The sequence below is a fragment of the Phyllostomus hastatus genome, unplaced genomic scaffold (genome assembly GCF_019186645.2).
Source record: "Phyllostomus hastatus isolate PE091 unplaced genomic scaffold, TTU_PhHast_1.1 phas_contig_34, whole genome shotgun sequence".
NCBI lineage: Eukaryota > Metazoa > Chordata > Mammalia > Chiroptera > Phyllostomidae > Phyllostomus > Phyllostomus hastatus.
Window position 1 is genome coordinate 4,977,241 of NW_025333857.1, and position 12,923 is coordinate 4,990,163.

At 39.2% G+C, this 12,923-nt stretch overlaps 1 protein-coding gene across 3 annotated transcripts in view; it reads right to left on the bottom strand.

Moving 5' to 3' along the window:
• TEK (TEK receptor tyrosine kinase) overlaps window positions 1–12,923 on the bottom strand; it is a 105,747-nt gene that overhangs the window by 31,987 nt on the left and 60,837 nt on the right. For all 3 annotated transcript variants that reach the window (XM_045840675.1, XM_045840674.1, XM_045840673.1), the window contains exons 7-9: window positions 8,508–8,636; window positions 5,529–5,680; window positions 4,188–4,332 (exon numbers count right to left, since the gene is read on the bottom strand). In XM_045840675.1, coding sequence (XP_045696631.1) covers window positions 4,188–4,332; window positions 5,529–5,680; window positions 8,508–8,636 — 426 coding nt within the window. The remainder of the gene's footprint in view (window positions 1–4,187; window positions 4,333–5,528; window positions 5,681–8,507; window positions 8,637–12,923) is intronic.

Sequence of the window (12,923 nt, forward strand, 5' to 3'; positions counted from 1 at the left end):
GGCTTTTATAGAACTTACACTTCTGCTTCATTGTAATTATCAGAATTTATTATTCTTTGTGATTTAGTATGATTATTTGATATTGGTCTTCCCACTAGACTATGTATTTATTTTCTCTCTCTTTTGGGGGGAGGTGGTGAGGGGGCTGAAAACAACACAAAAGTAACTTACAGTTCTGAAAATCAAAGTCAGACATGGGTCTCCCTGGAATAACATCAAGAAGCTAGAGAGGCTGTGTTTCTCTCTGGAGGCTCCACAGGAGAATCTGTTTCTATGTTCTTTCTGGCTTTTAGGAACTACCTGCATTCCTTCAGTCATGGCCCCTTCCTTCACATTCAAAGACAACAAGTTGTATTTCTCTGACCCTTCTTCCATTGTAACATATCTTTCTGACTGGAGCCAAGGAAGGTTCTTTGCTTTTAAGAACTTACATGATTGGAGTGGATCCCACCAGATAACCCAGGGTAATCTCCACATCTCAAAGACTGTATGTTCTCAGTGGGGAAAATAGCATCCCATCAAAGAGGTGAAAATTGGTTTTGGGGAGAATAAAAATAATCGTTATCTATTGTAATGGTTTGTGGCCTTCTAAAGAACCACAGTACATAAACAGATATACAGTATATCTATAATGTTAACATTTTATGGTGATAGAAATAGAGTTTTGGTGTAAAATTTCTAAGAGGGCTCCTAAATGGATAATGATGAAGAGTTTGTAAAACATTGCAGTAGAATCTAAACTCCATTAGGGAAAAGACCATTTAGGTTTGTTCACCAGGTTCTGAATAATTGTTTGCTAACTGAATTTCCAGTGAGCTGAAACTCTATTAGCCTGCCCTTCTGAGAAATGCATAATTGTTGCTTTCTTTCTTCCACAAAAGTGTACATTATATAGTATAGACCGTTTCAGATTTCAGGGCACATTACAATGTTCAATAACTTTACTTTACCTCTGTGTCTTAATGTTTTAACTCACCATCCATAAAAATGACTGTCAACTCTTAGCTCAATAGCATCTTCTCAGGGAAGCTTGACTACCTCATTTAGAACTGGCCACCCCACCAGCCCTGCCTAGCATTCTCTACCCTCATTTCTGCTTTGTTCTTCTCCATGGCCCTAGCATCTTAGCAAACCAGTCATTTTACTTATTTGTTCACTGTTTATATCTCTCCATGGGAATGAAGCTCCATGATGGAAGAGATTTTTTTCCTTTCTTGTACTGTGTATTGCTATATTCCCAAGCCTAGAACATAACAGTCCTTTAGTAAAGTCTATTGACTGACTCAATAAAGACTGAGGAGTAAGCTGCCTGAGGTCAGGATAATAAATCCACTAAGAAGCCGAATCGAGCAGTGCACCCTGACTGGAGGCCGACTATGCCAGTGTTAAGTCAGGTAAGTCTGGATACACATTTTCTTAGGTCAGTTTCTGAAGAGAGCACTCTGAAAAAAGGGAGTAAATTCATTCATTAAGCCATGCTTTCCTTGTATAATCATATAGGACCAACTGTTTGTTTAAATCATCAAAATGCATTTTTTGTTAGTCCTTGGTGCCAGGATCTTATAAAAGAGATAATTTGATAAAGGTAAAAAGATTGCCCCCAAAGTTTCCTCTTAGTAATTTATCATTTTTTTCCCTTAATCATTCTTATAGGTATATACATATTGTAAGGCACAAAAATCTAGGTGTATTTAGTTCAAGGGATCTTAACCATATACTCTCCAATGTAACCACTAACCAGAATGAAATAGAGAACATTTCCAGCTCAACCCACTCCAAAAACACCAAGCACTGTATATCCCTTCCCAGGCAATAGAGAAGAACTACTCTCCTGACTTCTGTTACTATACATTAGTTTTGCCTGTCCTTTAACTTTATATAAATGGAGTCATAAAGCATGTACTTTCCTTTGTTCATTATTATGTAGCAGGAATTGATTCTTTTTTAAATTCCTGATTAGTTTTCTACTATATGATGCTATGGCTGAATTGCATTCTCCTCCGAATTCAAATGTTGAGGTCTTAACCCCCAGTACCTCAGATGTAACTGCATTTAGAGATAGGGTCTTTAGGGAAGTAACTAAGTTAAAATGAGGTCATTAGAGCAGTTGCTAATCCAATAGGACTTTTGTCCTCATAAGAAGATTAAATTAGGATAAACACATGTACAAATGGAAGGCCATGTGAAGATAGAAGGGGAAGATCCACAACAAGCCTAAGAGGGAGGTCTTAGAATAAACCAACTTTGCCAATACCTTGATCTTGGACTTCTAGGCTCCAGAACCATGAAAAATCAATTTCTGTTGTTTAAGGCCCCAATCTGCCATATTTTGTTACAGCAGCCCTAACAAGTAATACATATGAATGTACCACAATGTATTCATCCCTTCTATTGTTGATGGACATTGGGGTTATTTTCAGTTTGGGGCTATTATGGATAAAACTGTTCTGAATATTCTTGAAGATGTCCATTTTGAACATATGAACACATTTTTTTAGTATATACCTTGGAGTAAAATTGCTAGGTGATAGAGTATGGGTATGATTAGCTTTAGTATATATTGTCAATTTCTGAAAGTCATTGTATGAATTTGTACTCTGGTAATAAAGCCTACTATCTATTTTTTAATACTATGGTTAAAGACACTGATTAATTTATCTAGTGGCCATTTCCACTTCATGAATGTCAATGAATATGACAATGAAGAGGCGTCAGTGACTTAGAGCTGGAGATGCATCTATGCACTGACATCATTTGCTGTGTCTTTCATTAAAAATATAAAAAGTAAGGTTCTCCTGAATCTTAGCAACATGGTTTGTTTTTTTAAATCATTATTATTTATTTTCCAAGGATAACAAATATTCCCAAAGCTTTAAAAATAATATAATTTGCTTTGTCTGTATGTTGTTTCCTAGAAATTATTTTGATAACATGAATATTCTGAATAAAACAGATCTGAGGTTTTTCCAGTAACCCAAAGAATATTGAGGATTCTGAGGTGATTCACATGGATTCTCAGGACAGAGAATCAAAATCTACAAAGCTATATTATGTTACTATTATGATTGAACTTTAAAAAAAGATTAAATTCTAGGTATTTACATTAATTTCATTTATAGAAATGACCTCTTGGTTGTCTCAAAGATTCCTAACCCAGTAATAAAGTGGGTCAAATAGAAATTAACCTTGATCATCTTGCTTCCTCATCTGTAATACAAGAGATTCAGAAAGCAAAATGATGCAGGATTTGGAGTCAGGAGACCCAGATTCACAATTAAGATTTATTGCTTACCAGATATACTACCTTAAGCAATTTAACTAAACCTTCTGAATCTGTTTCCTGACTGGTAAAGTGGGGCAACAATATCTATTGCATAAGTTTCTTATAGATATTAAATAAGATGAAGTTTGTGAGGTAATTAGCTCACTGCCTTTCCAAGAACATATACCAACAGCTTTTAGTTGCCTTTGTCTAAGTGGATTCATAAGTAACTTCCAAATTTAAAATTCCTTGTTGTATCTATGTATACCAGCCAAGCTAACTTGGATTCATCTTCACTTTATTTCTTCTCTTTAAGCTGTAAATTTCTATACACCCATACAGATTGATTTGAATCTTGAAAAACAAATTTGTAGAAGAATAAATACAATACTGAATATGTGAAAAAAAATTTATGTTAGTTAGGATAGCCTCGGCATCCTAAGTGAGTAATCCTCAACAATTTTCCAAATTATTTTCTACAATAATGAATAGGAAGTCACAACAATGATGAAACACTTTATGAAATATAAATATGACCAGACATTTTGTATGAGATACAATTGTAAAATGTGTTTTATATACCTAACAAATCTTCACAACAACCCTGAGAGGTAGATAACGAAGCTTCATTTACAAATAAAGAAAGACTCAGACAGGTTAAATTCATGTGCCTAGGGCCACACACCTTACTAGCTATTAGGGACAAAAATCAAACCTGGGGCTATGTGACTCCAAAGGTCATATGCTTAATCCTTCATTTACATTTTCATGCACATAAAAAAATTTTAAAGGCTTAGTATCTTGGAAAATATCCAAAAGACATTTTAGTGGTCAGATAACATTTTTCTCTAGAAGCAGCACCCAGCAATGCATAAACTAGGCTAATGAAGAATACAAGCTCTTCCTCTGGAAAAATGGAGCTTACCTTTAACTGAAATGTTGAAAGGCTTTTCCACCATCCCAGCCACAGTGTTCACACTGCAGACCCAAACTCCTGAGTCAGGGGGGAGGATCCGGTGGATGGTGAAGGAGGCCACTGAGAGATGACCCGTATGGTTAAAGTCTTTTGGCTGGAAAGGTCAAAAACAAAAAAATAAAAGCTTCTAGGGAGGTGTAAACACAAAAGTTCATAACACTGACCCCATCTAATTGTTTAATAAGAAGTTTTCTAGGAGAGATTAAGAAGTTCAATGTAATGCTTGTATAATCATTGGCTTATTTCCAAAGCTATTGTAGTAGCCCTGAAAGTTTATATTGGGCTGACGCCCTCACAGATCCTGTGTTGTATTTGTGTTTGGGATTATGAGGTAAATAGTTACAAGCAAGAAGTCTAATTCCTTTTAAACTGCTTCTGGCAACATTTGCTCCTTTCTAGTCTAACACAGAGATGGCTGGATGAGAGGATAAAATGGCTTCCTAGAGTGTCTGAGGGGCTGCCAAGCATGGTGTTACAGAAAAAGCCAGGCCTCTGAAGACACACAGACTTGAGTTCACACGCCAGTTCTGACACTTGTGACCAATTCCTTAGTTACTTAACTTCACCAGGCAGCTTGAACTTCTACAAAAAGGGGACAGTAATGTTAAGTAAGAAGATGGATACAGAATGGGTGGCCCTGACTAGATGGTAGCTGTTGCTTCCATTGACTTTTAGAAAGACCAACAAGATTTTGGAAGCTGTCAATTGGCTTCTACTACCTAATGGGCTGTTTGTGTAGAATCAGAAATGTCTGATATGGAGACATTGGTAAAGGCATGTTCTATGTACATACACATCCTCCCCGCAACAGGTCGCTTGTATTTACCTTCCTGCCAAGTTGATTTTCAGTCATCTTTAAGAAACATACAACTGTTTTAAAATCTTTAGATAAAAAAATACACTAACTTCCTGAGAATCATTTGTGAAACAGAGAAATTTGGGATAATGGGAGAGAGAAAAGGGAAATGCATTGGAAACTAGCTTAGTCATTTCCAGAAACAAGAAACAAAGAACTGCTATCATAGTGCCTTAACCAGTGGTGAGCACCAGCAATGAGGGCAAAATGAAGGGGTAGGGAGACCCAAGGAATCCATGCATTCAGACCTATGGGATTTGGTGGATCATGGTTTCTGAGCTGCAGATGTGGGAACAGGTCTATCTAGAGTCAAGCTAGTAACATCCTAGTCAAGGAGGATGCAAGCTCTGAGTGGAATCTGGCCTTAGGCATGGTCATTACTACACTGAAAGTTTCTAGTGGTATCAGGAGGGCAGATTAAGAATAAGTCTTACATAAAGCACTGTCCCATCTGGCTTCACCAGGGTCATTTCTTCTTTAGCAGGTAGTGGCCAGCCAGACGCTTTGCAGACGGGGTTAAATTTACCACTGTTTACTTCTATGTCATCTGGCAAATCCTCTATCTTTGGGGTTATCCGTGGCATGCCTGAATGAGGAAAACAGCACTGTGAAATCTAACCTTTAACACAGCAGCAATAGTTATAATAAAACTAGCTACCATTTAGCAGATCACTCCTGGGGAAAAGCTTTCCAAATATGATCTTGCTTTATCTTCACATAAGAAATTTGTGAGGTGGGTCCCAATGTGATCTCCATTTTATAGATGATGAGAGGCAGGCTCAGAGCCCAGATTTGAGCTCAGATCTTTGTGAATCCAGCGTCCACACTATTTACCATAACACTGTGCTACGTGGTCATCAAGGCCACATCTCCCCTGCCCTTACTTATCAGCCTCCTTCTTGTTTTTTAAAAGAATTTTCACAAGAACAAAGAAAAAACAAAACTAGTTCTTCCATTCAGTGAACAACCCTGTGATATTGCTCATCAACAATATGATCATTGGTTTTGATATATGATAAATGCCTCATTGATTGGGAAGTCTTCAAATGATTAATAATAGATTTATATCCAAGAAGTAAAGTGGCATATAACTCCCCCAAATTAATTTATAGTCAACAACCAAATCAAAAATGTTGCTTCTAATATTGAAAGAAGAAAAAATACCTGTGTTTGCAACAAAGATGTCAGGATATATAACTATTTTATTCTGAACTCTAGCATCTTAGAGAACCTTAGACCACTGTAACAAAATGTGAGACATGGTTGAAAACAGTCCAACACATTCTTTGCTAGGAAGTGGAGGTGCCCCAAAAACGTGCTGCTATGTATCAGCGGTGAGGACAAGGTGGGGTCACGGGGGACCCATCAATAGTGATGGTTTATATCGATATCCCATTTGTCAGGCCTAGAATGAAACAGGCAATGTGTGTGGAGCAGGAGAGAAAAGGGTCTATGACCCTTTTCTATGACCCATACCTACAAAGGTATGTCCTTGATCTATCTGCAGACTTAGAGAGATTGTGATTAGAAAATTGATCAGCCCTGGCCAGTGTGGCTCACTTGGATGGAGCAATGACCCGTAAACTAAAAGGTCATGTGTTTGATTTCTGGCCAGGGCACATGCCTGGGTTGTGGGCTTCATCTCCCACCTTGGGTCACATTCAAGAGGCAACCGATCAACATTTCTCTATCGTGTCCATGTTTCTCTCCCTCTGTCTCTCTCTCTTCTTCTCTCTCTAAAATCAATGGGCATGTCCTTGGGTGAGGATAAAAAAAATTATCAAAATTTTTAGCTTAAGTAGTTATTCATGTAGAAATTTTAAAAAGTGCTTTCGCATTCTGAAGCAACTTCTTTCCTTCACTGTCCCCTTGCATTTTCTGCAGCTGGATGGAGCTGCAGGTAATGTGCAAGTGGAGCACAAAGTGGTGTTAATTAGGGAAAGGGGACTGCTCTCTGGAAGCTCAGGTTCTGCATCTAGGTCTGAGATTTCTCACATCTTTTGCAACATCAGCCTTAGTACAGAAAGCAAGGAGTAAAATACAAAAGGCAAATCCTAAAGCTTGTTAGTTGTCCATTTTCAATCCAGTCCTCTGGTAGCCCCAAAGCATTTCCTTCCCTTCCTAGACCCTCCCAGATTCCTGCCCTGTAACAAAGTCCAAATGCTGGGAAAAGAAGAGAAAGTATAAAACTAACAAGCTAAACCCTTTGAAAAAACAAGTATTGGTATTTCCCCTTATAAATGTTCTAATTTTTAAAACTTACAGAGAAAAGGCAACATATGTCTTAGATTTCACTGGGTGTGTGTTTCTTTCTATAACATTTCCATTCATTTGATTGAAAAAGTTATATATGTATATTATTTTTAAATTTTGAAAATATACTTCTTTTAATTTAAAAAATGTATATTTTGGGGCAGGGAATAGCAAACTTTTTTCTATAAAGGGCTAGATAGTATTTTTAACTTTGCATGCTATAAGTTCTCTGCAGTAACTATTCAACTTGTGTAAAAGCAGCCACATATGATATATTGCAAACAAAAAGGCATGACTGTGTTCCAATAAAATTTTCTTTACAACAGATGGTGAAGAAATAAAAAAGAATGAAGTACTGATATGTGCTACAACATAGATAAACCCCCAAAACTGCATGATAAGTGAAAGAAGCCAGCCACAAAAGACCACATATTGTGTGCTCTCATTTACAGTATATGAACTATCAAGAATAAGCAAATTTGTACAGACAGAAAGTAAATTTATAGCCACCAGGGGTTGAAAGGAGGGAAGAATTGGAGTTACTGCTAACAGGTACAAGATTTCTTTTGGTATGATGGAAGTATTCTAAAATTAGGCTATACAATGGATTCACAACTCTATAAATATACTAAAACTCATTGAATTGTACATTTTAAAGAAATAAACTTCAAGGTATAAAAATTGTATCTCAATAAGGATGTTAAAAAATAATGGAGCAGCTAGGGTCTGTAGGTCAGTATTTGCTGACCTCTGTTCTGTGGTAATTTATGAACTAGAATTATATCTAAATCCATCCAAAGTAGTTTTTTCCTGTTGTGCATATCTAGGAAAAAGGCTGGTCCTAGAGAAAAGAGCCAAAGAGGCAGGCAGAGGTCTCAGCTGGCTAGTTGTCACTTAATGTGCTACAAAGAGCACCTGTTTTATCTCTAGTGGAAAAGAAAATGAGATTCAGTAAAAGAGTCCACAGAAAAGAATCAGAAAGTTGTCCTTTAGGACTTGGGATCTAGTCTTCGCAGCTTCTGGATGGAAACAGAAGAGGTTTGAGAATCTTGGGGTATTGGGGGATTGGGGGATTGGGGTATTGGGGGAAGAATGATACTAGCAAAGCTTGGTTCAGATGTGCTGAACATGGCCCTGACTACAGTGTTACCTTGCTTTACCTTCTTTCTCACACTGGAGCCCTTGGCGACCTGGAGAACAGAGGCATCCTTGGAACCGATCACAGATCTCCCCATTGGTGCACCTGCATCTGAGTTTACAGTCTGGCCCATAATACCCAGGCTGGCATGCTGTAAACAAAGATATCAAAAATCAGTGCTGAAACAGGAGAAGGGAGAAAATTCAGACTATAGGCGGCTAGTTTCACTTTTCTCTCCAATCCACCTCACTGCTTCATTTAAAGTAGAATGTGATTTATTAGCATTATTTATCTGAATCACCAGGGATTTAAAGGGTTGGGAAAGTCTCCTTCTAGGAAGAGTTGAATAAGCTCTTACCAGGTCAACCTTATTATAAATAACAACTATATTTTTTAAAAAAAACAAAAACTACCTGAAAACACTGAAGAGTCGGGGTGGGAACCAAGCAGATTCTAAAGGGGAATTGAACTTTGAAAGCTGGGAATACTGAAAAATGTGCTTCCCATTTTTCATTTTTTAGTCTAATGGTTGGACAAAACTAATATCAAGTAGGGAAACTAAACTCCAAAGAAAACCTGTAGTTTACTGACCTAAAGAACCAAAAGATGGAGTCCCAGCAAAAGATGGAGATCACAGCCACTGGAGAGTGAGAGGGAAAATCTAGAAAGGGAAAGCCAGAGAGAGGAACTCCCAAATCATGGTCTGGTCCCTGAACCACACATGCTAAGTGCAGATATAAAGCAGCTCAGCTACAGATAAAAGAACTGCACTGAGTTTGAGCTAATGCCTAAGAGTCAGAATATTCAATTTGAGTCCTGAATAAGTTAATTGCTTGCTAAAACAACAAAACAAAATCAACATTCATATCATACTTCATAGTCTTCACAATGTAACATTCATAATGTCCAAGATATAATTCCAAATTACTCAACATAAGAAGAAAAGAAAATAAACAAAGAGCAACCAACCTTGATGATCTAGATGTTAGAAAAGGTAGACAAAAACTTTAAAGCAATCATATAACTATGCTCAGTGAGATAAAAGAAAATATTCTTACAACAAATGAAACAATGAGAAATAGAGAAATGGAAGCTATGAAAAAATAACCAAAAGAGGATCCAAGACAACAGTGGACTAGGTAGAAGCAACACTTACCTCCTCTCAGGAGCAAATTGGAATTACAACTAAAATATGGAATAACCAACCTGAACAACCAGCTGAAGTCTAGCTGAATAGAAGTTTTATAACCAAGGATTTATAGCAGAAGACATTGAGACTGGGAGGAAGGGTGGAGGCATAAAAAGGGTGTCCCTTCTCCCATGGGTGGTGGCTGATATTCCAGAGGGGTATCTCAGCAGCAAAGCTTCCCTCTGAGGAATGTAGAGTCTCAACCCCATGCCAGAATCCCCAGCCCAGAGCACTAGAACTGGCAAGAGGTGCTCACATAATAATCTAGCTGTGGAAATCAGTAGGGATTCTGTCTGCCAAAGATAGATAAGAGACTGCCAAAGATACATGTACACCTCAAAAGGGTCAATGCACAAAATTGCATTTGCAGTCCCTCACCCTGGGCTCCAGCAGAGCAGACTGGAGTCATGTGAGGAGAGACAGGTTTGTAGCTCTGAAGAGAAACCTGAGGGCACAGACACCGGGATCTCTGTGCCAAGTAACTCTCCCACACCGTAGACACCATCTTTCTTAGGTGGAGCACTCACCTCTTTATGGCATCAACCTAAGGGAATGTAAAGGCCCCACACTCGGCTCCCTGTTCCCCCCTACACTATGGATCTCATCCCTTGTGAAGGATACAGCTCCCAGGTTGAGGGTGTAGAGGTCTGGGCAGACTCAGTGGGTGTGAGTGACTGAGTGATGTGGCTTTAGGGGAGGGCCATTCCCATCACTTTCCTGTGAACTTGACTGGCACCTCCCCTTCATGAGAGATCCTTTAGCCCCACCCTCTGCGCTCCAGGTGGCCCCACCCTCTCAACTCCAGGTAGCCCCTGCCCTGCTGAAGTCTGGGCAGAATCCAGGACAGACTGAGTTGTGTGGCTCAGGGGTATGAGCAACTTCTCCCACCTTCCCCCAAGCCTGATTGGCACCAAACCCTCACAGGAGATGCACTAGCCCCATCTTCCTGACTTCCCGCAATCCCACCCTATTGAACTCAGGCTCCTGGCAGAATCTTGAGCAGCCTGAGTTGTGTGGCTATAGGACAAAGGCCATTATTCCCTTGCATGCGGTGCGGAGCCTCCCCTTCATGCAGCCAAATCTTGGTCTGTCTACACCTGATAAACTCTGCTGACATCACCTGGATGACTCCCTGAGACCTCACTGCACCACAAAGGTCTGTGAGCACCAGTGGGTGGCATCTAGACTTGGCATACCCTGAGATATTTGCTGGGTGGCCTCAGGCTCAGAACTGGCACTGAGCTTAAACTTATATCAATCAGGTGATCACTACTTGCTCCTACCTGGTGACTCACTGAGAACCAACCACATGCAATTTGACTACTGCCAGAGTCTCTTTCAGTGACTGAGCCTATCAGGCAGCCAGCAGACAGAGGCAAGTGGAGGTGAATCTCAGGGTGCCTTGGGACTTTTGCTGACCTGCTTCTAGACACAGTGCTGGAAAAAGCCAGCACTGATGCACAACTGGGTCCTTCCTAAGAACACCTGGGCTCAACAGAGGCAGATCAGCAACCTGTAGATCACTTTGTGGTTCCAAACAGGCTGCCCAAAGCCAATAACAGGCAGCATCAGACACTGGTCTGCACCAGCGTCCCTCCCAAGAGGCCCCAGAACCAATACACCCAGTGGCCAGCTTCAGACAACATCTGAACAAGATCCAATTTGCTTCATAAGCAGCATATCCAAAGGGAGGTCTTGGTAGGCACCAGGTCCTGCTGAGACAAATTCCGCTTCATGTGGTCAGTACCTACACAGCAGTTCATACATTGTGGTCAGGGTTGATTCTCACAGTCAGCCAGCCTGAGGATCAACTCTACAGAGAAATGGGCCAAGAGCAAACAAGACAACAGGAGGGCCCACATAACCCACACAAGGGACATTCCTGGAGATCCAGAACAGGTGAATAAGAAGACTGCACCACTGGGTCCCACATGACATTTAATACATAAGACCACCTACAAAGACTAGGAGTGATAGTAGATCTAACTTATACATAGAAACAAACACAAAGATGCAGCAAAAATGGATAGACAAAGAAAAATGCCCCAAATGAAAAAAGAGGAGAAATTTCCAGAAAAAGAGCTAAATGAAATGGAGGCAAGCAATTTACCAGATAAATATTCTTTTAAATGGTTGTAAGGATGCACAAATAACTTAGTGAGAACTTCAACAAAGAAATATCAAGCATAAAAAGAACATAGAAACCATGAAAAATTAAGAAATGAAGAATACAATATCTGAAAGGAAGAATATGCTAGAAGGAATAAACAGTAGGATAGATGAAGCATAAGATCAAATCAGTGATTTGGAAAACAAGGTAGGTAGCAGAAAATGCCCAATCAGTGCAGCAAAAAGAAAAAAGGTTAAGGAACCTTTGCAACAACATTAAGTGTAACAAATTTTGCATTATAGGAGTACCAGAAAGAAAAAAGAGAGCAAAGGATTGAAAACCTGTTTGAAGAAATAATGACCAAAAAGTTTCCTACCTAGTAAAGGAAAAAGACACAAAAGATCAGGAAACATACAGAGTCCCAAACAGGATGAACCCAAAGAAGCACAACCAAGACACAACATAATTAAAATAGCAAAGTTTAAGGACAAAGAGAGTCTTTTTTAAAAGATTTATTTATTTATTTTTAGAGAGGAAAGGGAGGGAGAAAGAGAGAGAGAGAGAAACATCAATGTGCAGTTGCTGGGGGCCATGGCCTGAAACCCAGGCATGTGCCCTGGCTGGGAATCGAACCTGCGATGCTTTGGTTCACAGCCCGCACTCAATCCACTGAGCTACGCCAGCCAGGGCAGGACAAAGAGAATCTTCACAGCAGCAAGAAAGAGACAAGTTACCTACAAGGGAGCTCCAATAAGACTGTCAGCTAATTTCTCAGCAGAAACACTTTATGCCAGATGACATTGGCATGAAATATTCAAAGTGATTAAAAGCAAGGACCCACAAGCAAGACTACTTACCCAGCAAGGCTATCATTTAAAATTAAAAGAGAAATAAAGAGCTTCCTAGAGAAGACAAAGCTAAAGGAGTTCATTACCACCAAACCAGTATTTCAAGAAATATTAAAAGGTCTTCTTTAAGAGGAAGAGGAAAAAGAGAAAAAATAACACCAGAGGATCATAGTTATAAGGATTAAAATTGCAATAAATTCATATCTATCAAAAAACATAGATTAGAAGCATGGATAAGAAAACAAGACCCATGTATATGCTGTCTACAAATGATCCATCTCAGATTGAAAG